General features: G+C 34.2%; 1 protein-coding gene across 3 annotated transcripts in view; it reads right to left on the reverse strand.

Moving 5' to 3' along the window:
- The window catches only part of LOC100117234 (probable 26S proteasome complex subunit sem1), an 87,415-nt gene extending 63,516 nt beyond the window's left edge, over positions 1–23,899 (reverse strand). The window contains exons 1-2 of one of the 3 annotated variants that reach the window (XM_032602086.1): positions 23,513–23,899; positions 10,439–10,531 (exon numbers count right to left, since the gene is read on the reverse strand). In XM_032602086.1, the coding sequence (XP_032457977.1) occupies positions 10,439–10,531; positions 23,513–23,542 (123 nt within the window). In that variant the 5' untranslated portion in view covers positions 23,543–23,899. 3 annotated transcript variants of the gene reach the window in all.
- Positions 23,900–24,100: the final 201 nt, after the last annotated feature.

The raw sequence follows: 24,100 nt of genomic DNA on the forward strand, positions 1-24,100 counted from the left end.
TCATGGCGTAGCCCTTTCATGATAATAAATTTGTTCCTGACGGTGGCGCCGAGAGTCGTCGCCTTACTTTCCACATAGTCTGTCACCTCGGTGGTTGAGCCGTCTGCCAGTGTAGCGATCGTCTCTTGCTTCTCATGCCGCCAACCGTTGTTTTGTCCGATCGTGTCGGTTTCTGACGTTATGAACGAACTCACGGCCCCTGAATCAACCAATGCCAGCACCATATCTTGGTTTATTTGTACGCTTACGAGGTATCGGCCGTCTTGGGACGGTCTCCCGCTACTGTAGAGCCGTCCCTTGGCGCATTTAGAACTTCCGTTCTACATTTTTGCAGTCAGCGCGGAAATAGCGGCGTTGTTTGCAACGCCAACAGCATCCGGCTCTGTTATAATAGTCGGTGGTGTTTTTATTCGGGGAAGCGCTATTGATGGCGGTTTTTCGTTCTTGTTCGCGCAGTTTGGCAGCAATATTTTCGTATTCTTCGATGCGCTGTATGAGCTGAGGTACGTCCTTGATCTCCTCCCTGCGCACCCGCAATTGTAACTCGGGTTTAATATGGTAATATAGATTGTCGAGTTGCTCTATCAGCGTATATCCTCCCCTTCTTTTCATCAGGGTCGTCAATGCATTGCAGTAAGACATTATGTTCTCGTTGGGTTTCTAAATCCTTTCGGCGATTTGTCTTGTTAAATTACGTCGTTTTCCGCTTGATAAATAAAAATTTTTTAACCTGATTTCAAGCTCCTCTCATGTCCGACAGTCACTGGCGTAATTCCGTTGCCATTGCAGGGCTTCTCCTCGCAGCAGTTCAGGGGCTCCTTGCAGTAGCTGTTCACCGGTAAATCCGTACGACGCCTGTAGTTCCCGGACCCGTTCTAAGAAAAAGTAGACGTCTCTTCCCTCAAAGTGACATTTCCATTTGCGTATCTGGTCAAGAATTTTATTTTCTCCTGGTGGTATCTCCGGTGGATGTCCGGTCGAGGTGGATGAGCGTCCGGCGTTACGGGTCTCTTCAAGCGTTCGTTGACTTAATTCGTAGCGTTCAAGTTCTAAGTCTTGTTTCAAATCGGCTTTTTCATCATATCCAGTTGGATCTTCTGCTCTTCCGACGAAATCCTGTAGTCGTTAGCTCTACTACGGCACCCTCTCAGTAGAGGTTTTTCTCCCGTAGTTCGGTGATAAGCTGATCCTTGTTGAGGCAGTAAATCTAACTAACCCTCATCGTATAAAAAAAATCCCCGGTTTTACTTCGAGACGTTGTTCTGTGTACAATTTATCGCAAGAAAAAAATTTTAGGCGAAATATTCTTAATCAGGTCCCGGTCCGAGCGCCATGTAACGGTTCATCTTTCCTCGAGAGACTGGACAGTCAGTCGGTTCCATGATCTGGATAGGGGAAAGAAGCAAAATAGAGTCTGTTTTTATATTCTTAACAATAATAAAGTATATTTCTAAATTAAACAATAGTATTTGAAATCAGTTGTTAAATCCCGGCTGAAACAGAAATCAATTATGCGTCTCGTTAAAAATACTTTGCCTTTACAAGTAAAATTGTTCAAACTAACGCGGTTAACAAATTATAAGAATATCTACGCGATGTTACAATAATGATTCGGCGGGTGCGGTATCGGTGTATCGGTTCGGTGGCGGTATTACGAGTAGGTGCCGGATTTTGAGGTTAGGAATTCATTCGGGACGGTGAAGTCGCGAGCGCACGGCTACGGCGATCCGAATTTGTCGCGTAACAACGATTTTGACCGCTCTGTGTGCGCACAGAAACGGTCGGGATAGTGTCACCGTGTTTTGAGGCTATCCCTCAGATTTGTGGGATCGTGAGCGCACAGCTCCACATATCTTCATCGCTCGTCTCATTCTTCTCTTTATCCTGTATGCACACAGAGATAAAGCGAGTCGTAAGATGTCGGAGTAAGGCTGGCTTTAGAGGTTAGGAATTAACCTTAGAATCATCATATCATCAATAAAAATAACTTTTTGTTACAAGACAATCCATTAAATATAGGACAACTGTTTGCTTTCGAAGCTCTTAAACTACACTACTATGATCTCAAAGAAAAATTCTTAGCATCAGATAGTGTTACTAGGAATAGAAGTATTATTATACCAAAAACAAATAAGAGAATCAGCAATAAGAACAGCTATATGAAAGCAATTAATGTATATAATGAGCTTCCTAATCGACTAAAAGTATTAAATATAAATAAATACCCTCAAAAGAAAATCATAAAAGACTGGATACGATACAACTGTTAGAAAAATAATAAAAGAAAAAAATTGTTTCTGTATGCAATACACAAATTTGTTATTAGAAGCTAATGCCAAATGTATATATCTTAGTTTTAAGTTTTAATTTTAAGTTTTGTTTATATTTTTCTTTTTCCTTTGTAACCAGATTGCGAACAGGTAATTTTATTTACCTCTGCAGGTTTCCAGGTATGAAATACATACCTTGTAAATTTCTTCTGGTAATAATAAATAAATAATAAATACTTGGTAAAGCGTTGAACATAAACTAAACGAAGAAATAAAAAATATATTGAACTGGTTTGCCGTAAACAAACTTTCATTAAATCTGGATAAATCTACATATATGACCTTTGGCAATTATCAGGATAGTGTTCCAACTAACTTTAAGATAAAACTGGATAACTAAGTCTTAAAAAGAACGGACAACTGTAAATATCTAAGAACGGCGCTAGATCAGTTAGTTTATTAAAATTTGAGTGATTTTCTTAAACAAACTGATCTATTGCCGTTCTGGTACATAGTATCTTAAATTTTCCTATCGTTACTCCCCCTAAAATTCCTCAACGAACAAAATGAGCCTTGTTTCATTAAGGTCAGTCAAAAAAAAGAGTAATTATTAATGATTTTTTCTTTAATTAATATCCGAGCAATCAATGCTTGAAAATATTTTATGAAGCATGGTCTTTGTTCTCTTTTATATAATTTTTAAATATTCTCGCTTGTACATTACTATTCTATAATAAAATAGTATTTGAAATTTCCAAATTCTAAAACTACTCTTTTGACCGAGTGAACTACCTTAACTACTAAGGTTCTAACAAAGCATATCTATACTTTGATAGAGGTGTAAAACAGACTTTTATCAACTCAATGTACCCTCTAAAACAACAACCTCAGCATAAGGACCTAATTGTTCTTGATGACATAGTCTTCACCTCATCTAGCAAATGCGACTCAGCATATCAACATAGACAGATGTTTTCACATTACAGGGTAACATGTGCAGTTGGACTTACATGTCCAGCAAGATTAAGCAAAATTAAAAGCAAAATTTTTGCCAGAACGATAAATCCTTCCAACGAAACCTTCACTACAACGAGACACACGTTAATTAATATTGGTGAACGAAAGAATTGAGTGCAGTAAATGGTTACAAAACTTTGTCTAGTAGCACTTTGCTACTAAGACTCAAGATACATTGTAACCTAACAAATTCAGTATTTATATAGTTATGATGTAAGGAAATTATTATAGTAAATAACCGTTTTAATTTAGAAATCAAAATTTATTATTACTAGTTGATAAAAAAATATCTATTCAGGCCGTAACACAACTGATCTCTGTTACTTAGTTATTTTGTACTATTAAAAATTTATACAGGGTGATTCTAAAACAATACAACATTTTGGTACCACCGTGATCAGCGTGAAAAATTGATGTGTGCATTCTAGTGCATAAATTGCTACACATTTAATTTTAATATTGATTTTTAAACGACGAATAGATAGTTTGAATGCAAAATGAAAACGTAAGTATCATTTTTTCCAATCGGCCCAGTCTGTGAACCCTGCGATAGATGGCGGCACAAACGTTTATACGGTACAAATTGTTCTGCTGTGCGAGTCTATGTTTGTTACATACTTATATACCATACATGTAAACAAAATATATGTATATGCTAAAGTTGTAGTTGCATAATTTATAATTTTTTAATTTATAAATTACAACAATGGGGGCTATACATTCAAAGTGGCGTAAACCGAAGCCAAAAAAAATCGTAAAAGTGCTACGAGTGCAGCTAACCTAATAAAAGCTCGAGCAAATGTAAACAAGACTGATCAAAATAAAAATGCAACAAAAACTAGTGTTCCAAATCGTAATTCTCTCAGTGAAAAACCTTGCACTAGAAGTGTTTCTAACAATACAGTAAATGCTATGCAAGCTAAACTGCAAGAGTCAGCAACAACAAGAAAATTGGCATTTACTGATATGTTAAAAAGTTCAAGTGATGTTGTTGATGAAGAAGAAAACATGAATGTTTTTAAAGTTATAGCTGACAGATGACATGTGAATTTTGTAAAACAAATTCAGTGAATTTTGAATTAGGACAACGAAATGGTTTTGCTGTGAATTTATTGTTTAATTGCAAAGTTTGTGTTGAAGAATGTGTGGATACATTTTCAAGCTCACGTACAGATCCTAATAAGAACAACTCTTCTTTCGTGATCAATGAGATTGTCTTTTACAAAAGTAGGATTAGGAATCGCTGCTCTTCAGGATGTTTGTGCTTCTGTAAATATGCACTGCATATCCACTTCGCCCTTTTACCGTTACATGGAAACAGTGACAAGTCTATACAGCTAAAAAGAGAAGTTTTTTCAAAGAGCAGAAAAATTGTGCATCAAGTTCATAAAAGTTTGAATCCAGATTTATTATCTGAAAAAGTAATTGACATTCTTTCTTCGTACGATGGATCTTGGCATAAGCGTGGGTTCACCTCTCTTTATGAATTTGGTTGCGTTATTGATGTGATGACTGGTCTTGTTGTCGACTATGAAGTGCTTAGTAAATATTGCCACATGTGCATGATTACTGAAAAGGATCTAGGATCTGACTCTCCAGAGTTTGATATTTGGTACAAATCACACAAAACTTCAGGCAATTGTAATAAAAATTATGATGGCTCTTCCGCCTCCATGGAGTTAGCCATAGCTGAAATTCTATGGCGAAGATCTGTAAGTGATTGTGAAACGAGATATATGACAATGCTATCTGATGGTAACGCTAAAACATTCAATCATTTATCCTCACTTAATATTTATTCGGATCCATTAGCGAAAGAAGAGTGCATCAATCATGTGGCTAAACGATTGTCTACAGCTTTAAGAGAAATAGTAAAAAGTGCTAAAGCAAAGGGGATAACACTTGGTGGAAAGTCAGCTGGAGCGCTGACCAACAAAGTGATTGGCACGCTTGCTGGATATTATAGGAATGCTATTGTTCGCAATAAAAACAATGTACGGGACATGCAAAAACAAATTATGGCTACTTTATATCATTGTAGTTACACAGATAAAAAGAACAATCATTCACTGTGTCCTCAAGGAAAGCAGTCTTGGTGCTTTTACAAGCGTGCTGTAGCAGAAAAAAAGCCGCATAGTCATACAAGTATGCAAGTGTTTTTGAATCAGGTTGTTGTAGAAAATATTCTACCAATATATGAAAGATTGTCAAATGAAGAATTACACCGGCACACAAAATAAAAAAAGTTGTCTGCGCGACAAATCCGACCTATCTATCTTTATGTTTTTCGGGTCGCTGAATTCGAATATAAGGTAAGTTAGGCCCCATCACGTTAGGGTCAAGGTCAGTTGGAGGTCAAATTAAGAAGAAAAGGTTTAAAAAAATTAAAATGCCATACATTTATGTTTTTTCGGTCGCTGAATCCGAATCCGGGGTCAGTTTTACCCGATCACGTCAGGTTCAAGGTCAGTTCGAGGTCAAATTGGGAAGTAACGGTTAAAAAAATTAAAATGCTATATATTCATGTTTTTTTGGTCGCTGAATCCAAATCCGGAATCAGTTTGGCCCCATCACGTCAGGGTCAAGGTCAGTTCAAGGTCAAACTGAGAAGAAACAGTTTAAACCGATTAAAATGTCATATCAAAACTTTCCAAAAATGGAAAAAGATACCGAAAAATTGTAAAAAATCTTATTTAATCACATAATATCTTCCTTGTGTACAGAGAAAAGTTGCTTTCGTTTATATTTTTTTCTTATTTTGCTTTTTTTCCACTAGCTTAGTAACTCTCGATGTCTTTCTTTACTCCTTTTTTCTCTTGTAACGAACTCTTTTTACTTCAAATGACCCATGCAATGGGTTTCTTTTTCTCTTTTTGTTATTTGTTTTAATGTCTCTCTTCAGTGTCCTGCAAAAATCTGCCATCATGTTGACATTCCATCTTCCTTGGTATCGATTCTCCATTACACTTATATCTTGATGAAATCGTTCTCCCTGTTCTTCACTGACATCTCCTAGATTAAGAGGGAAGTAATCAAGATGGGAATGTAAGAAATGCATTTTATAACTCATCAAGCAACCCAAATTTTTGAAATTCTCCAACATTTGTTCAACTAGTTCCTGATAGTTCTCATTCTTTTTATTTCCTAAAAAGTTCTCACGAACAGTTTTAAAACTTTGCCATGCAGCTTTTTCTGTGTCGTTCATTTTTGTGATAAATGTTTCGTCTTCAAATAGAGTACGAATTTGAGGACCATCAAAAATACCTTCTTTTAATTTAGCTTCCCTTATTGCGGGAAACTTTTCTCCCAAATACTGGAAACAATCGCCATCTTTATCCAGAGCTTTGACGAACTGCTTCATGAGGCCAAGTTTGATATGAAGTAGTGGTAGCAGATAGTTTGATGGGTCAATCAATGGCGTACGTATAATGTTCCTCGATTCTGGTTCAAAATGTGTTCTAGCTGGCCATACTTTCTTAACGTAGTGATTTACTCTGTCTCTACTATCCCATAAACACAAGAAGCAGGGATTTTTAGTAAAACCTGATTGTTGTCCTAAAATCATGATTGCAATTTTAAGATCACCACAAATTTTCCATTGATGTTCCAAGTACTTTATTTTTTCCAATACAATTTCTAAATTTTCATAAGTCTCTTTCAGCTTAGTCGAGTGAGTTATGGGAATGGATGCAAACCTGTTTCCGTTATGAAGCAGAACAGCTTTCAGACTTCGTTTTGACGAATCAATAAAAAGTCTCCATTCCTCGTCTTTATACGTATTCGGTTTTATTGCATCGACTAAACCTTTAACATCTATACAATATACCAACGAATTCTCTTCATCGTTCGTAAAAAAATTCCTAAATTCTTCTTCTCTATCTCGATAAAAAGAGGCCGTTGTTCCTTTTGCTAACAGATTTTTCGTTTTAAGAACTGACGCTAGATATTCTCCTCCATCTTTAGTTAATCCTAAATTTCGAATAAGATCACTTAACTCTTCTTGGTTAAAGGTTTCTGGAGCTTTTCTTGTACTAGCTGGCAGGTATTCTTCGTTTGAGGATTCTTCGTCAGATTCTTCTTCAACCTCAGAACCTTCTTCGTCACAGGACTCATCAACTTGCATTTCTTCTACTTCGCCTGAGCGGTCCACATCCATGGGTTCGATACTAACAGTTTTATCCCTGGCAGATTTTTGCTGGACACTGAAGAGAGACATTAAAACAAATAACAAAAAGAGAAAAAGAAACTCATTGCATAGGTCATTTGAAGTAAAAAGAGTTCGTTATAAGAGAAAAAAGGAGTGACGAAAGACATCGAGAGTTACTAAGCTAGTGGAAAAAAAGCAAAATAAGAAAAAAATATAAACGAAAGCAACTTTTCTCTGTACACAAGGAAGATATTATGTGATTAAATAAGATTTTTTACAATTTTTCGGTATCTTTTTCCATTTTTGGAAAGTTTTGATATGACATTTTAATCGGTTTAAACTGTTTCTTCTCAGTTTGACCTTGAACTGACCTTGACCCTGACGTGATGGGGCCAAACTGATTCCGGATTTGGATTCAGCGACCAAAAAAACATGAATATATAGCATTTTAATTTTTTTAACCGTTACTTCCCAATTTGGCCTCAAACTGACCTTGAACCTGACGTGATCGGGTAAAATTGACCCCGGATTCGGATTCAGCGACCGAAAAAACATAAATGTATGGCATTTTTATTTCTTTTAATCATTTCTTCTCAGTTTGACCTTGAACTGACCTTGAACCTGACGAGATGGGGCCAAACTGATTCCGGATTTGGATTCAGCGACCAAAAAAACATAAATATATGGCATTTTAATTTTTTTAAACATTTTCTTCTTAATTTGACCTCCAACTGACCTTGACCCTGACGTGATGGGGCCTAACTGACCTTATATTCGAATTCAGCGACCCGAAAAACATAAAGATAGATAGGTCTGATTTCTCGCGCAGACAACTTTTTTTATTTTGTGTTCCGGTGTTATTATCTCGGTGCACCCAAGGACTTACTCAAAATGCCAACGAGGCTATACATTCAGTGCTGTGGAGAAAGTGCTCCAAAAATAATTTTTCATCAAAAACTACAGTAGAAATTGCTGCAGCTCATACAGTTTCTGAGTACAACCTGGGTCGTCAAAGAAGTGCTGAGATACTTGCATCAATTACAAACAGTAAGATGACAAGTCGCGCAGAAAAAAGTACGACTCAGAAGGATAAAAAAAGGAAACTCTCAAGTGACAAGAAACATGAACCAGAGTCTAAAGCTGCAAGAATTTCAAAAAAATATGGCAGTAAACGACAAGAGTCATTAAAAGTACAATCAGAATGTGTTACTTATGGTGCCGGATGTTTCTAAGTGAGTTCTAAAATTTTATATAAATTTTATGATAAGAGTATAAATATAAATCAAGAGAATTAATAATTTTATATAGTTTTACAGGATTACAGGATTACAGGATTTGAGATTATTATTATCTGATGACTGAGGTCAGACTGATGCTTAGTGAGGTTATGTAAATATAAAATAAGAAGATATTAATGTTAACATTAAAAACTAAAGTACGGATGATTATGAAATCATTTTGTAAAGATTTATGTACAGTGAAATAGATTATTTATAAAATATTATGAATAACAGTACTTTTTTACAAAAACCTCATTTTCTCAGCTTTAAGTTTTGAATTATACAAAATGCATCCTGCGCAATGCATTTTCATTTCATGATTCCAGCAAACTACGGTGAATTCTTTGTTATTTTACCTGCAAATCATAGTGATCACATTTTTATTATAGCCCATATGATATTAATGGCAAATCCAGGTACATCAAAATTTATTGTAATTTAAGTCACTTTATTATTAATTTTATGCAATCAAATGATACATTTATTTATAAAAATAAAAAAATTTATTTGAAAATCTAATCACTATAAATCTTTCACATCGGCTTAAAGATTACACTCAAATTTTCTGGAATCATGAGATGCAAATGGGTTGCGTAGGATACCTTAACTGTTCGGGTTATGTATGGCCGTTTAGCGAGATTTGAAATTCGCGCCCTAGAGCGTCGATCGCTGCGGCGAGAGCGGGCGAGCCCTTGCGCGCGCCGCCAGGGGCGTATCTTTTTCGCGCGGGATTGGGGCTCGCGCCACGTGCCAGTCAGTTCTGACAGCTTCTCCCGAGGAACCGGTCGACTTTTGCATCTTGCGTCTACACCTCTTGTATTTGCGTGCTATTAAAGTCGTCACTCATGTCCTTTTCAGGACGGTCGACTCTACTTTTAATTACGTGCGTAGCGTATTGTGTGCGAATTACGAGCGGTGTGCTGTGTGTGTGTTTTCTTCGTGTGTTGGGACGTCGGCCACGTTCGAGTTTCCTCGGCGTGCCGATCTCCACCCGGCGATCGCTACCTACGCGGCAGGGCTGAAAAGGTCTGCCCGTGGTCCAGGATAGGTTCCCTCGAGACGTCGAAGCGTCCTGCGACCGAGGAAGGTGCATCACACCCACGTGCGGCCAGGGCTTTACGTCGCGCCGTCCACGTTTCGTTCTGCGAACAAGGTAGGAGATCTCTCTAGCGTGCGAAAGGTACCTCGCGGCGAATTTAGCGTTTAGTCATAATTGCGTTTTTCTCTCTCTCTTTATTTGGTTTATCCTAGAGTCACTTTGCATTGTATAATTTCATTATTTCTTCAATAAAGCTATTCGCTTGTCCCGGCTTTTCTCTCTTCTCCGTGAGAGTTTTTACGCCGAGGCAAGTCGTCTCTTTCCCGCGCAATTCATTGTGTTTTTATTGCGTTTGATTTATTCACCTAACCTTCCCTCACTCATTCCACCATTTTAGTTTAAACGTATACTTTCACCTGAACAATTTTTCTGTTCATGGCTTAATTTAGGAGTTATTAGACTGGTTTGATTAAAATGGCCCACCCTGTATATATAGAACTCAGTAGCTTTTCTTCATTAACAATATAGCTAAATTATAATAAAAAATTCTGTATTTCTGTAAATATTAGATCAATTGGGCTGAAAATTTATATAAAATCATATTTTTTTATATACATAATGAGGTCAAAATCTTAGCTCACTAGATCTAAAGGGGGTAAAAAAAGTGAAAACACCAGAACCCCACCTTAAAGAAAGCCTTAAAAGTTGGCATCAGAATAGAGTATTTTGCTGCTTTCAATTCACTGTGATCGGAGAATGCCCATGCCATCGAGGAAATCTGGAAATGAAGGAAAAGGAATTAGGTCATGGAATATTCTGTGATATGGAAAAGTATGAAGTTAGGATATTCTGCTAAAACGCCTTTTTATTCCATTCTAAAACCTTACGCCCTTGCGGTGAAGGCCAGCGGAAGCATGCTATCTCGTGTGCTATGCTCCAAAATTATGCTACCTTTACGGGGCTTTAGACCCTCTCCCTTTTCAACTAAAAAAAGTAAAACCGGGCGTAGAGACTTGGACAGTCGTACACACAAAACATTTCTAATCACCGCTCACGCAATGGAAACAAGAGGAAGCACATTCTGTGCTATAAAAGCGGTCTCTCGTTTGAAATTTTTCCGAGCCAAGCTCTCGATAGCTCGTAATCAGCAGTACCGACCAAGTTCGGGCTGTACGTCGAAGCAGAGACTCATTTGAAATTAAAATGCAAGACCTAGATAACCTGTAAATTGGTTACGTTTCGATCTGCGTTGAACTACGCACTTCCTAGCTTTTCTCAGATTGCAATGATTTTGCTCATGGAACATTAGTTTTCGGCGCAAGCCGATCATCAGATTCTGCGGAAATAGTTCAAATCGCGTCCGCTTTCCCTTTTTCTCGCGCAGCCGTCGCCGACCTCCTTAGCAACGGTTTCCCTTACTCGTCACCGCGCGGCCGCCACCACGCTCACTTCCCCTCACGCGCTTATCCGCCTAGCGCAGTGGTGGGGACATTTTCTTTTATTGACTGGGAAATTGAAAAGTGGAGGAAAATTTTTCGGACCAATTCCCCTGGACTCAGTTTTTCACGTTGATCACGGTGGTATCAAAATGTTGTATTGTTTTAGAATCACCCCTATTGTGTATTAAGTTAGCATGTTAGTTTTGTACTGGACCTAGGAACAGATCACTCTGTTTACCTCTGGGTAATTGCGTAGATTGTTATTGTTATTATAACTTCTATGTAATTATATTTTCTGGTAATAAAAATAAATAAGTAATAAAATTAATTCATAAGTTGAAAATTCAAATATTATTTTATGCAAATAAATGAACAAAATAACATGTTTCGAAGTATTCGAAGTTCAACAGTATTCAAACTAATTTATAAGTAACAATGTTAACTTTTTTGTAACTAACTCAAAGTATTACAAAAGTTTTAAGTCCGTACAGTATATAGATATGACTAACTGTACAATACTGTAGTAGTAAAGTTTTGAATGCATTGTTTATAAAAAATAAATATTTTTCCAAGATTAATTTATTGTTATCACATTACTTCCTTAAGTCAAATTACCATTCCCGTAGTAATATTACTACTTTCTATGTAAACGACACCTTAAAGCTGACAATTTACTACGCGATTTCACCATCACACTGTCATTTCACACAAAGTATTGTAATCTTATCCAATTTTGGACGAATGTAAAATCTCTACGCAGTGGTATGAATTACGTACGCAAACGTAAGTATCTGAACATACGGCATCGTGTTGAGTACATGGCTTGGAGACAATAACTCATGAAGGAAGAAAAAAAATTCGGCATTGTTCGAAAATCTACAGTACAGCGTCCCGCAATATAACCGAAATTAAATTTTCATTCAAGTTGTTTTTTATAAACTTTCAATGAAATATATGTAACGAATAAAAATAAACAACATATTTACTTCACAATTGAATAGTCGACAAATGTAAACATAAACGAACAATGTATATAACCCTATTGAAAAAAAGGCAGATGACAATCAACTGATATTATCAACTCATGTGATCTATATCATTAGATGTACAATGATGATAATCAGCTGATAATCTACTGATAAACATGCCAAAATGTCAGCTGATTATCAGGTGATATCAGCTTAATCCTCTATTATATTAAGGAGTATCATTCCAGTCAGTACTCTTCATTTCCCAGTATTTAAATTCAGACTTTTTTACCAGTCATTTTCCCCAGTAGTTAAATTAAGAGTTTAGCATACTCATGTAAAATGTTGCAATCACGCAACATTGATTTTAGAGTAACAATTTTAGATCCGTCTCACAGATAGCCAAAGCGAACAGAGCACCTCTATTGAAACAGCCAATATTAAGCGTAACAACAAATTTCATAAGCATAAATAAGATACAGATAAATATCCGTAAATAATGCTCTAAAACAACTTTTATTGTTCTTATTAAAACAAAGGTCCGTGTGCATATGACGGAGGTTCGTGTGTCTCTCGTTAAGTCGGAAAGCACTTAAGAAATGTCCGTCTGTACGGATTTTTTTGCACTTATTCCCCAAAACTTGATGTATTTTATAAATAAAAAACTATTGAATTGTATAAAAGGTACATTGCAACGAGGTGCGAAATCGGGTAGATTCGCGCATCGTTGAAACGCGACGTTGCGCAAGTGCGAGGCAAGATTCGGGGCCTCGCGTATAAGTCGCGGTCCGTCGGACAAGGAGATAGCTTCCGGCCATAGGTGCGAACGCGTCCGCTCTCGTGTGCGAGACTGACAGCATCGAGCGACGACCGATAGCGTGCGAGAGAGTGAGAGTGTGTGTGAGATCGCGAGAAGAAGATGTCCAAGTCAACTCCAGCTACGAGAAGCAAGAACGACCCGGTCTGTCGATCAGCGGCCAAACGAGAGGTCGTCGGCTCCAGCGAGTGAGCCAGCAACACCACCGGCGCAGAGTGTGTGTGTGAGTATGTGGGGCGCGCCTACCGAGAACGGCGATATGATCTGTTTTTCAAGTTATTTATTTGTTATGTATTTTAATATAAAATTACGAATGATGTATGTATTCATGCATATCTCAAAATATAATCTGTAGATTTGATCCTGATAAAAGGGATATTGCAAATAGTTCTTTGTGCAGATATGCCCTTTATTAAAGCTGTGTTTGTGAATATGAAATAATGAATGCTGTATATATTTATGCATATCGCAAGATGTTATCTGCAGATTTAGTCCTGCATTGATTTGATTTGGTTTGATGCATCAGGACATTCAAATTATTAATAAATAATATCATTCAACAATAAGTGTATATGTATAATTACTCTTTTTGTTAACAATAACAACAACGATCTATTCTTTCTAATTATAGGAATAAATTTTATTCTTTGATAAAGATGAAATTGCTCGATCCAATCTTTTGGTAAAGAATAAAACTCGACATTTATTCTTTTGAAATGACAGAGTAAAATATTATGTTTTACAAAAAATTAAACTGTGAGATAGAATCTTTACAAAAGAATAAATTGTGACATTTATTCTTTTCAAATGGTGGGGCGAAATTTTATTCTTTGCAAAAAATTTAACGGCATGATTTATTATTGGCAAAAGATTAACCTGCACGTTTAATTCTTTACAAAAGAATAAACTGTGCGATTTATTCTTTTGAAATTGCGGAACAGAATGTTATTTTTCACAAAATATTTAAGTGTATGTTTTATTCTTTACAAAAGAATAAACTGTACCTTTTATTCTTTTTGTACTCGTCAAAAGTATGTATGTAATGATTTATACTTTCCCAAAGAAGTAGTCGAAGCATTTATTCTTTCCTGCGCCTGTGTTTGTTTTTTAGACTTTAGAGTGTACTAGTAGCCATAACTATATTTATATAATGTTAACTGTATTGAATATATTTATTTATTCTCGACGGTAATTAAATCTCGTAAAATGTTTCTGAAATCTTGCTTTTGATTGGTTAGAATTTATCATCGAGTTTACACCTAATATTTAATAGTGTATTTAATAATGACACGTCAAAAAATTAAATATCATTACAATCAATTTGTAAATCGCGATATATCGGATTTTCAACCTGTCCTTGAACGAGTCACGCTTCCCCTCTGTCTGGAAGATGTTGCTGGTGCGAGCACTGAACAAGGTCAGTTCACCAACAGCCCTGACTGACTACCGTCCAATTTCTCTCCGCTGTTTTTTATCAAAGACGCTGGAGTGGCTGGTGCACAGGCAAGTCTCGGAATATCTTGAATCAAGACTACTCATTGACAACCTTCAAACAGGCTTCCGCACCAGTCACAGCACACAGTCTGGCTTAATTAAGCTGATTATCAGTTGATTGTCATCTGATTTTGTGCAGTAGGGTTAACACTACGGCGCTACAGACTCGGTTTTTCATTTGCAAACTTTATTCAAAAAGTTTTATGTAATAGAAAAACAGTGTTTCTTGGGACGACATCCCCTTAAGTATTATTATTATCATATATATAGGAGGAGGGGCGTAAACACCACAGGCACTTAGGTAGAACCTTTAAAGAAGTGAATTATCAAGTGACATTTTTCAGTAGGGAACCTCACGGTACAAAAAAGGACTGCTAATGCTACGGATATGCGTGACAGCGGATTTATGCTAGTCAGTGATATAATAGTATATTAAACAACTCTTTACCTACACTGAGAAAAATTACTATCTCGGATAGTAATTTGGGTACAGACTCGGATGTTAATAATTTTTACTATATTTTATAGTAAAATTCACTGTAAAAAGAGTAAAGAGAGTCTGAAATAGTAAAAATTATTACGGCTTTCATAAAACTAAATTTTTACTACCTAAGATAGTAGAATGTACTATAAAATGTAGGAAAAATGATAATATTCTAAGTCGGTAAGATTTGAATTTAATTTTTTTCTGCGGTAATCAGTATTTTAGTTGCTCTGGTAGAAACGGAATCCTAATAACCAGCAAGTTCTTAGGGTTTTCTAAGAAATTGGTGGTTTAACTTGCCAGTTTTTGTTGGAAATATAACGCTTTTTCTTAGATTGAGTACGCTTATAGTGACTGCCCATAATAGTTAGGTAAAAACTGGAATCCAGTTACACGTGGGATATTGCGATTTGAGGTTAGATATAAAAAGCTTGGTATTAACGTCGGAGTGTTCGTTAAAGAAAGGTATTGTATAATGATTTCTAAGCGAAAAATCATTTTTGAAAAATTGAGTCTGACTGGAAACTCGCACTCGCGCCTTCCAGGAAGCGAAATTCATATGACACGCGCCTTAGCCATTTTAGTCAATAATATAACGCAGTCCGTGAGTTATTTACTGAAATTAATAGCATTTTTTACTTAACGCCTAAATACTGACAATTATCTATCGTATCCCACTCAAACTTGTTGAATCATCAATAACTATATAAAGCTTATTTCTATCTCATGAAAAATGGGTAAGTAGTTACCAGCAATTTTTAGCCATATAAAATGTCAATAGTTTTTAACATTTTAACTACCTAGTTCTTAGGTTTTTACCCAGTTTAAATCGGACTTTTTCTACCAGGGTGATATTTTACGTTTATTTTATTATAATGAACTTCTGTGTCCATTAATTTTACTCTATTATTTATTAATTGTCGTTAATTTTTAATAACTTTATTTCGTACGTCAATTAATATATCAGCTAGATCTGAAATTTTGTACGTAACAGTTCTGTTTAGGTAAATGGTTAGCGCACTCGACTGTCAAGCCTGAGCTCCAGGTTCGATTCCCGTCGCTTCCAAAAAAATTTTTAATCACTTTCTTTTTTTTAAATAGCATAAAGACAATTAATAACAATAATAAATAATAGAATAGTATTAACATCGAAGCAAACATAGGTCTAAATATAGAAATAAGCGAAATTTAAATCAAATTTTCAAAAATTCAATCTTATCGAAAATTACTATCTTTGGATAGTAAAATCTATTATCTTAAAAGTCTGTTTTTTCTAATGTATTTTTGCCTGCTAAATCCGAATTTCGAGGGTGGAGTGTAAAAAAAATGACAGGTTATTTGCTATAAACAATTTTCCGGAAAATTGTTGCAAAATTTTCACTTTTTCGTACTAAAAAATATTTTTTTAGATTCCTTGTAAAAATTTAAGAAGAAAGTGTTACTATACATTTTTCCGTAAAATGCTTTGTTTCACGTAGAAAAATCATTGAATCCAAAAATTCATATGGGAAAAGTAGAAAAACCATTGCATTTTCAAAGGTTTAATCTTATTTTAAAGAAAAACGATGCATTTTACGGAAAAATGTATAGTAACACTTTCTTCTTGAATTTTTACAAGGAATCTAAAAAAATATTTTTTAGTACGAAAAAGTGAAAATGTTGCAACAATTTTCCGGAAAATTGTTTATAGCAAATAACCTGCAATTTTTTGTTACACTCCACCCTCGAAATTCGAATTCAGCAGGCAAAAGAAAAACGTATGTGGAGTCATTCCGTTTGAAAAGGCTACGGGAACCTAGCTGGCTGCCGCACTATATTTATTTATTTATTTATTTATTTATTGATATAAACGGACTATCAAGTCCTCAACAAAAATACATATTATTGAGTGAGGTAGCTCGCACGCAGTCATTCTATACACTGATTTAGACACTATTATAATACCAAAACTAGATAATATCAGTTATTAGGAAGAAATAATGATTTAAAGTTAGTTTTAAAAGTACTTGCTTCTACATTTCTTCTTTCGATAGGTATACTATTCCACAAACGAGGTAGTCTTGAGAGGTAGATTTGATTTTTAGTGCATGTGGTTTCTTTGACCATACGATAGTTTCTTAAATTATAGTTTACTAGTCTATTAGAAAATAATTCGCATGCATCAGAAATATTCACAAAACTATTTATAATTCTATAAGATAACAATGCATCATGGTAATCAAATAACAAGTCAACTGGGTTTATCTTTAAGTCAACCATAAGTCTAGAGAAATCATGATCAAACCTATGAAAAGTAATACTGCTATTCTGGCTGCTAATCTTAAGAATCTGTGCTGAACGGATGCAATGAATATTACAAGATAATCCTTGTAAGGTCGCCATATCTGACAGCAATATGTAAAGAGAGGTATAACCAGAGTTTTATATAGTGTTAAAACAGTTTGACAACTACTAAAATCTTTTGAGAATCTAGAGGTGAATCCAACAATTTTTGAGGCTTTACTGACAATAAAACTAATGTTTCTCATATGATAGGTTTGAGTCAAGGAACACACCAAGATCCCTTATCTCAGTTACTCTAACCACTGGCATATTATTCAATTTATAATCACATAAACACAGCTGTCTAAAATTGAAAAACGTGATAACATTACATTTCTTTACATTAAGTTTCAGCCCATTTTCACATACCCAATTAGAAATACTATTTAAGTCTTCTTGTAGTTTACTACATTCTAAGGGTGATTTCATAACATTATAAATTTTTACATCATCAGCATATATTGCAAGCTTCGCAAACTTTATGACAGAGACAATATCGTTAACAAATATGGAGAAGTGTAATGGACCGAGATGTGATCTCTGAGGGACACCCGACGATACCTTGATTTCCCTAGATAGAGCATTCCTAACTTTAACAATTTGTACTCTATTAGTCAAGTATGAGTTGATTCATCTCAGAACAGAATCACCCAGTCCCATGCATTTGGCCTTACGCACTCATAGATTATGATTAACACTATCGAAGGCTTTAGAGAAGTCTAAGTAAGCCGATTCAACCTGCAACTGATCTGAAAAGGCCTGTGTTAGAAAATTAGTATAAACCAATAAATTGGTTAATGTGGATTTGTTTTTGATAAAACTATGTTGTTCACTGATTATTAAGTTAATCAAGAAGTCACTAAGTCTCATAGCAACGATGGCATCCAAAACTTTTGGAATGCAACTAACTATTGAGATTGGTCTGTAATTAGAAATATCATTTTTACTTCCGTCCTTAAAAATTAGGTTTATGAATGACTTTTTCCACGGACTAGGAAACAAACCAGTTGCAAGTGACACATTAAACATTTTTAGTAATGGTTCAGCCAATATATGTATACATCTTTTAATAAAAAATGCTGGAATTCTATCCGGGCCAAGAGTGGTGCTGTCCTTTAGATTATATACGGAAAGTAACAGTACTTTCTTAGATATAACAATACTATTAAGAGAATTACATGAAATGTCCGATGGAACATACGACGTACGGTAGTACAATATGTAGACCCAAAGTGATTAGCAAATTGATCCGCGATTTCAGTATCAGAATTCGCATAAACATTGTTATAGACAGAACTAGAAGGTAGGTCATTGTCATTTCTAGTACGTTTTACATAAGACCAGAAAGATTTTGGATTAACTTTAATATTAGCCTCGACTTAGTCTTATACTCTTTATACTTAATTCTAGATAGTCTAATGCACTTAGCCCTAATTTTCTTGAATTCTATTTGATCAGATATTAATTTAGATTGCTTGAAAACAAATGAGGATATGATGAAATAACAGAATGTTTGACAGGTACTAGATCTGATATGATTTTATTTAATATATTTTGAAACACATTTGCTTTATCATCCAAAATGTTGTACGATAATTCATGATCCCAATCAATCTCTGAGAATCTTTGTTTAATTACAGCAAAATCGGCTTTATACAAATTTCTATATTTAAAGTCTATATTTGAAGGAATTTTAAAATTAGTAGTAAATAGAATAGCTTCATGATGTTCATCCGTAGGCAATAGATTGTCACAGTCATCAATAACTAGAATTAACTCCTTCTCAGCAAATAATAAATCCAGTGAGTAACCTTTGGATGAATGCTTTGGATAGAGTTGATCCATATTGAGATATGCAAACGTTTGAACCATGCTTCTTGGTTGTTACAGTACAGCAAAATCGGCTTTATACAAATTTCTATATTTAAAGTCTATATTTGAAGGAATTTTAAAATTAGTAGTAAATAGAATAGCTTCATGATGTTCATCCGTAGGCAATAGATTGTCACAGTCATCAATAACTAGAATTAACTCCTTCTCAGCAAATAATAAATCCAGTGAGTAACCTTTGGATGAATGCTTTGGATAGAGTTGATCCATATTGAGATATGCAAACGTTTGAACCATGCTTCTTGCTGCAGTTGCAAGGTTAGGCAGTAATTAAGCCATTGATCTGTACTGAAGGGGATCAGATGTCCATTGCACTTGGAGCAGATTATAATCTCCAATAACAATGAGCTTATATTCTGGAAAGTCTTCACTAATCTTACTTACAGTACTTAGATGGCAATTAAATGATTCAAAGTTTGAGTTTGGTTGAATATAAACAGAGCCTATTATTAACTTGAGATCATCTTATTTTATACCAACAAAGACTTGCTCAACTGAGGAGTGAATGAACGAATTAACTTTTTTTGTTACTGCTATTAGCATACCTCCACCTCTTCTTTGTTGGACTGTACTGCAGTCTCTATCCATCCTAAAAATATTATAATTAGATGGACCAATTTCTGATGATGATATATCTGAGTGTAGCCAAGTCTCAGAAAAGACTAATATACTGGGTAAAGTGGTGAGTTGACCAATGGAGCTTCTGAGAAGAGATAATTTACCTATAACAGATCTTGTATTTTGGTAGTAGATGGATAAATTATTGATTCTTATCTTAGATTTGGTGGACGAAGTACAACTTGCGAGTTTTTTGGATCTTGTGGCATATTCTTGGAATCAATCAGATTAGGAACATTTCCTATAAATTTTATACGTAGTTGATCATCCTGATATTTAATGTTATGTTCGTTCATTACAGCTTTAATACATCTAAAAGTGCTTTGCTGCAGCCTAGATTTGTCAGTGGATACCTTTATACCAGGAGGTAATGTATTTGCATTGTTATGCATTGTTAATAACTTAGAAAACATCTTGCCGTGAATTTAACGTGATGCATAGAGGCCTATTTCTATCAGGTGAAAACGTCCTAATCCTCCTTACCAAGTAATTGTTAATGTTATATTAATAGCTATATCCCAAAAAATAATTTCTACTATCAAATTTTTCTCCGTGTATTATCCTCAAACCTTCAGGGTTGAACTGAATTGAACACGGTATTTTTTCAAGAGTCTGTCTCCGTGGCCGATAGCGCGACCTCGCCGAGGTTCAACTCGCGTACGCGATAAACAATAATAGCGTACGCGAAGAACAATTATATTGCGCGCGCGAAAGTAATAAATAGCATACGCGAAAAACAACAAATAGCGTACGCGAAAAATAACAAATAGCGTACGCGAAAATTGAGGTTATATGTACACTGCATAGCTGCGGAAACTTTTGACTGCAGCAGACGCTGTTCTGCGTGCAATAGGTGTAATAGAGATATATATTATACATGGGGGGTAACACAGAAATCATTCATTAAGATTTTGAATTGAAACAGTTAATACATGGTAATGTCTTAATAAAAACAATTACACAACATACAAAATTTGCAATGTTTTATTGTCATAAGTTAGGGGGATACATATAAAATTAAATTTATAAGATATGCAGATATGCATAGAGAAAGGTAGTTTTAAGTATGATGGAAGATCATCGGACATTGGAACTATACTTATCACTTTGCAGGTATTTTTACTTGCTACTGTATTATAAAACAAGTATATTAACTCTACAACAATTAAAATACTCTTAAAATCTCGATGCAACTCATTTTCTGAACTTTTGAGGCATTGAAATTATAAGTAACTGTAGGTTAAGGAATTCCTTAGAACACCTTTTGTTGTACAAATAATATCGTAAAATATACAGGCAAAAAGCAAACCTTTGCCCTTGCAAAAACAGCAAGGCCTTTGTTTTCTATGTACGAAACACGCTTCATCGTATTTCCTATAGGTGGTATATAGGTGCTTCTGTAGTTTTTAACTTTGGCACTCCCTTAAGCAACTACTAAATGTTTACATAGATTCATCAATGCTAATCATTAAGCAATAATCACTTTATGTCCATGCAAGTCACGTTGTAAGATTCGACATTTCGACATTCAACTTATTGCTTTAGCACAATGGTAGTTGTGCAAACACTTTTATACATACATCGTGACATGCTTATATATTTTCACTTAAGCAATTGTGATATTAGTTCAATTAGGTGTAATACAACTTCGAAGACCAAAATTTTAAATCAGCGTACACTTTAGACTTTCTTTGGTACGGGGCAACAAAGAGCACTTTTGAATCTACTTAAAACATGCAGCTTCCCTACAAGGTGTATGACATATATACATTTTTTTATGTTTCACTGTATATCTGTATATATTATACAATTTAGTGATTTTTAAAACAAATAAATAAAACAGTCAAATCTAACTTATTTATCAATTTAAGATGTATCTGTTCCTATTATTGATATTTATTATTTTATAAAAATAAAATCATTTATTTTTATAAAATAATAAATCTTAATGGATCTCAGCTATAGATACAAAGATCTACCTACTTTCAATCTTTCAATTTAAAAAATAATAATTCATGCAATAGTTATCAACTTTGATTTTGGCATATTTTACTTAAAAATACTTGTAATTATGTTTTTTACTTGGTATAACGTTTTACTTGTACTTACGTTTTTACTCGTAATTACGTTTTTTTACTTGTAATTACATTCTTACTTAATATTACGTTTTCAGTTAAAGCAAATAGCTTTAACATAAAATTACTGTTTTACGTGGTTGAAGAATTTACGAATATACATTATTTTACTAATATACAAATATCATAGCTTTCACGTGCTCCGGAAAATTAACATGTGTAAGCTTTTTGATTGGAAAAGAGATTCCATAAGCCGTACGTACTTACGTAAAAATGCATGAAAATACTTGAATTTTCGTGTGAATAGATGCAACGTAAATAAAATATTATTACACTTGCTTATAGCGTCAGAATAAAATATTATTACACTTGCTTATAGCGTCAGAATAAAATATTATTACACTTGCTTATAGCGTCAGAATAAAATATTATTACACTTGCTTATAGCGTCAGAATAAAATATTATTACACTTGCTTATAGCGTCAGAATAAAATATTATTACACTTGCTTATAGCGTCAGAATAAAATATTATTACACTTGCTTATAGTGTAGGGTCTACAAAAATACTATTAGGCTCCTGATAAACCTCCAAAACAGGATACTAGAAATTGTAAACAAGAATAATTTTGTCCATGAAAATCCAATGAACTTAGATAAAATGTTAGCTCATGAATCAATATTATTCCACTACAGCAATCTTGGTGCCACATATCTAAACTACAGTAGCATAAACAGAAATAAAAGCATTATTGTACTAAAGTACAGCAAAAGAATAAGCAACACTAATTGTTATTTAAAGGCAATTTCTATTTACAATATGCTGCCAAATACCTTAAAAATATTAAATATTGATAGTGCATTTCAATCAAAAAAGATAAAAAATTGTATTAAATACAACTATTAAATGCTTGCAAATTATTGCTTCTTAGAATCTATTGAAACCATAAGTTACTTCAACTTTCTAGTTTGATTTTTAGTTTTAGTCTTAGTTTTTAAAGTTATTTAGTTATAATTATTTTTAGTATCTTTACTTTTTTCCTTCATGCTAGTCCTGCAAACTAGTACCTGCATGTACTTCTGCAGATTTTGTAAACGTAATGTATATATGTATATATTCTAACATTTGTAAACTTTTACTGGATTAAATAAATAAAATAATAAATAGTTTTTGCAAATATTGAAAATTACGAAGCAAAGTAAAGGCGGAAATATCAGTAAGATGACCGTCACTTTTATGTACATTATTGATTAAAATAAAATGTTGCACTAATTGAATCAACAATAACTCTGTATTCCGCAATAACCTACATAATAACAGTTAACATTTTGAGTTTTGATTGTACAAAGAATATTGAAAGCTAATAATCTAAACAAGAACTCAAGATAGAGGTAATAATTGGTCGCATTGGCTCCGACATCCCCTTAAATAGAAATTGAATTAAACTGTGTATTGTATGTACTTTAATAGTCAATAATACTTGATACTTCAAAACAACTTTAAACGCATAACAATTTTTATTATTTTATATAAGACATCATATTTAACTATTAAAAAAGGTACATTTGAATTTACTTTCATTTCAACTGTAATTCATATATTCAGATAATATAAAATCATTAAAAAATTAGACGTGCTCAACCTCAATTTACCTTCGGCAGGAAATTCTTCAAATTCATCATCCTCTTCTAAAAGACCTAGATCTACTTTAATTTTATCATTTCTTGCATCTGACATTTTCGAAATTGTTTTAGTTTTTCTTTTGATTAAATATGTAATTTCGTTTTTAATTAAATTTAGTTAATTAATTTACAACAAATAACATGTATATAATGTATACTATAATTATACTATTACACTATATTGTATATTTGAGCATTAAATATTTCAATATTGAAAACAAAATTAAGAATCGAACTCAAAACAGAAAAACGAGTCATTGTAGAGATTAAGGCTTGAACACTTATATGTACTGACGCTTAAAATAACTAGACTCATTAGGCTGCCTGTTTCACGTTAAAAAGAACAGAGAACAGGAACAGATACAATTAAGGCCTAGACACTCAAAAAGGAATATGAAAAAACATAGGAACAGTGAGGAACAGCGAGGAACAGCTAGCCCTACTGAACAAGCTTCAGTGAAAATCAGATTATTTTCAGGTGATTTTCAAAGGGAAAGCGTGCCAATTTCGTATTTAATTAGCAGATGATTTTCAGGTGAAAAGCATGTGACCTCTTAT

Source organism: Nasonia vitripennis (assembly GCF_009193385.2).
Source record: "Nasonia vitripennis strain AsymCx chromosome 4 unlocalized genomic scaffold, Nvit_psr_1.1 chr4_random0010, whole genome shotgun sequence".
Taxonomy (NCBI): domain Eukaryota; kingdom Metazoa; phylum Arthropoda; class Insecta; order Hymenoptera; family Pteromalidae; genus Nasonia; species Nasonia vitripennis.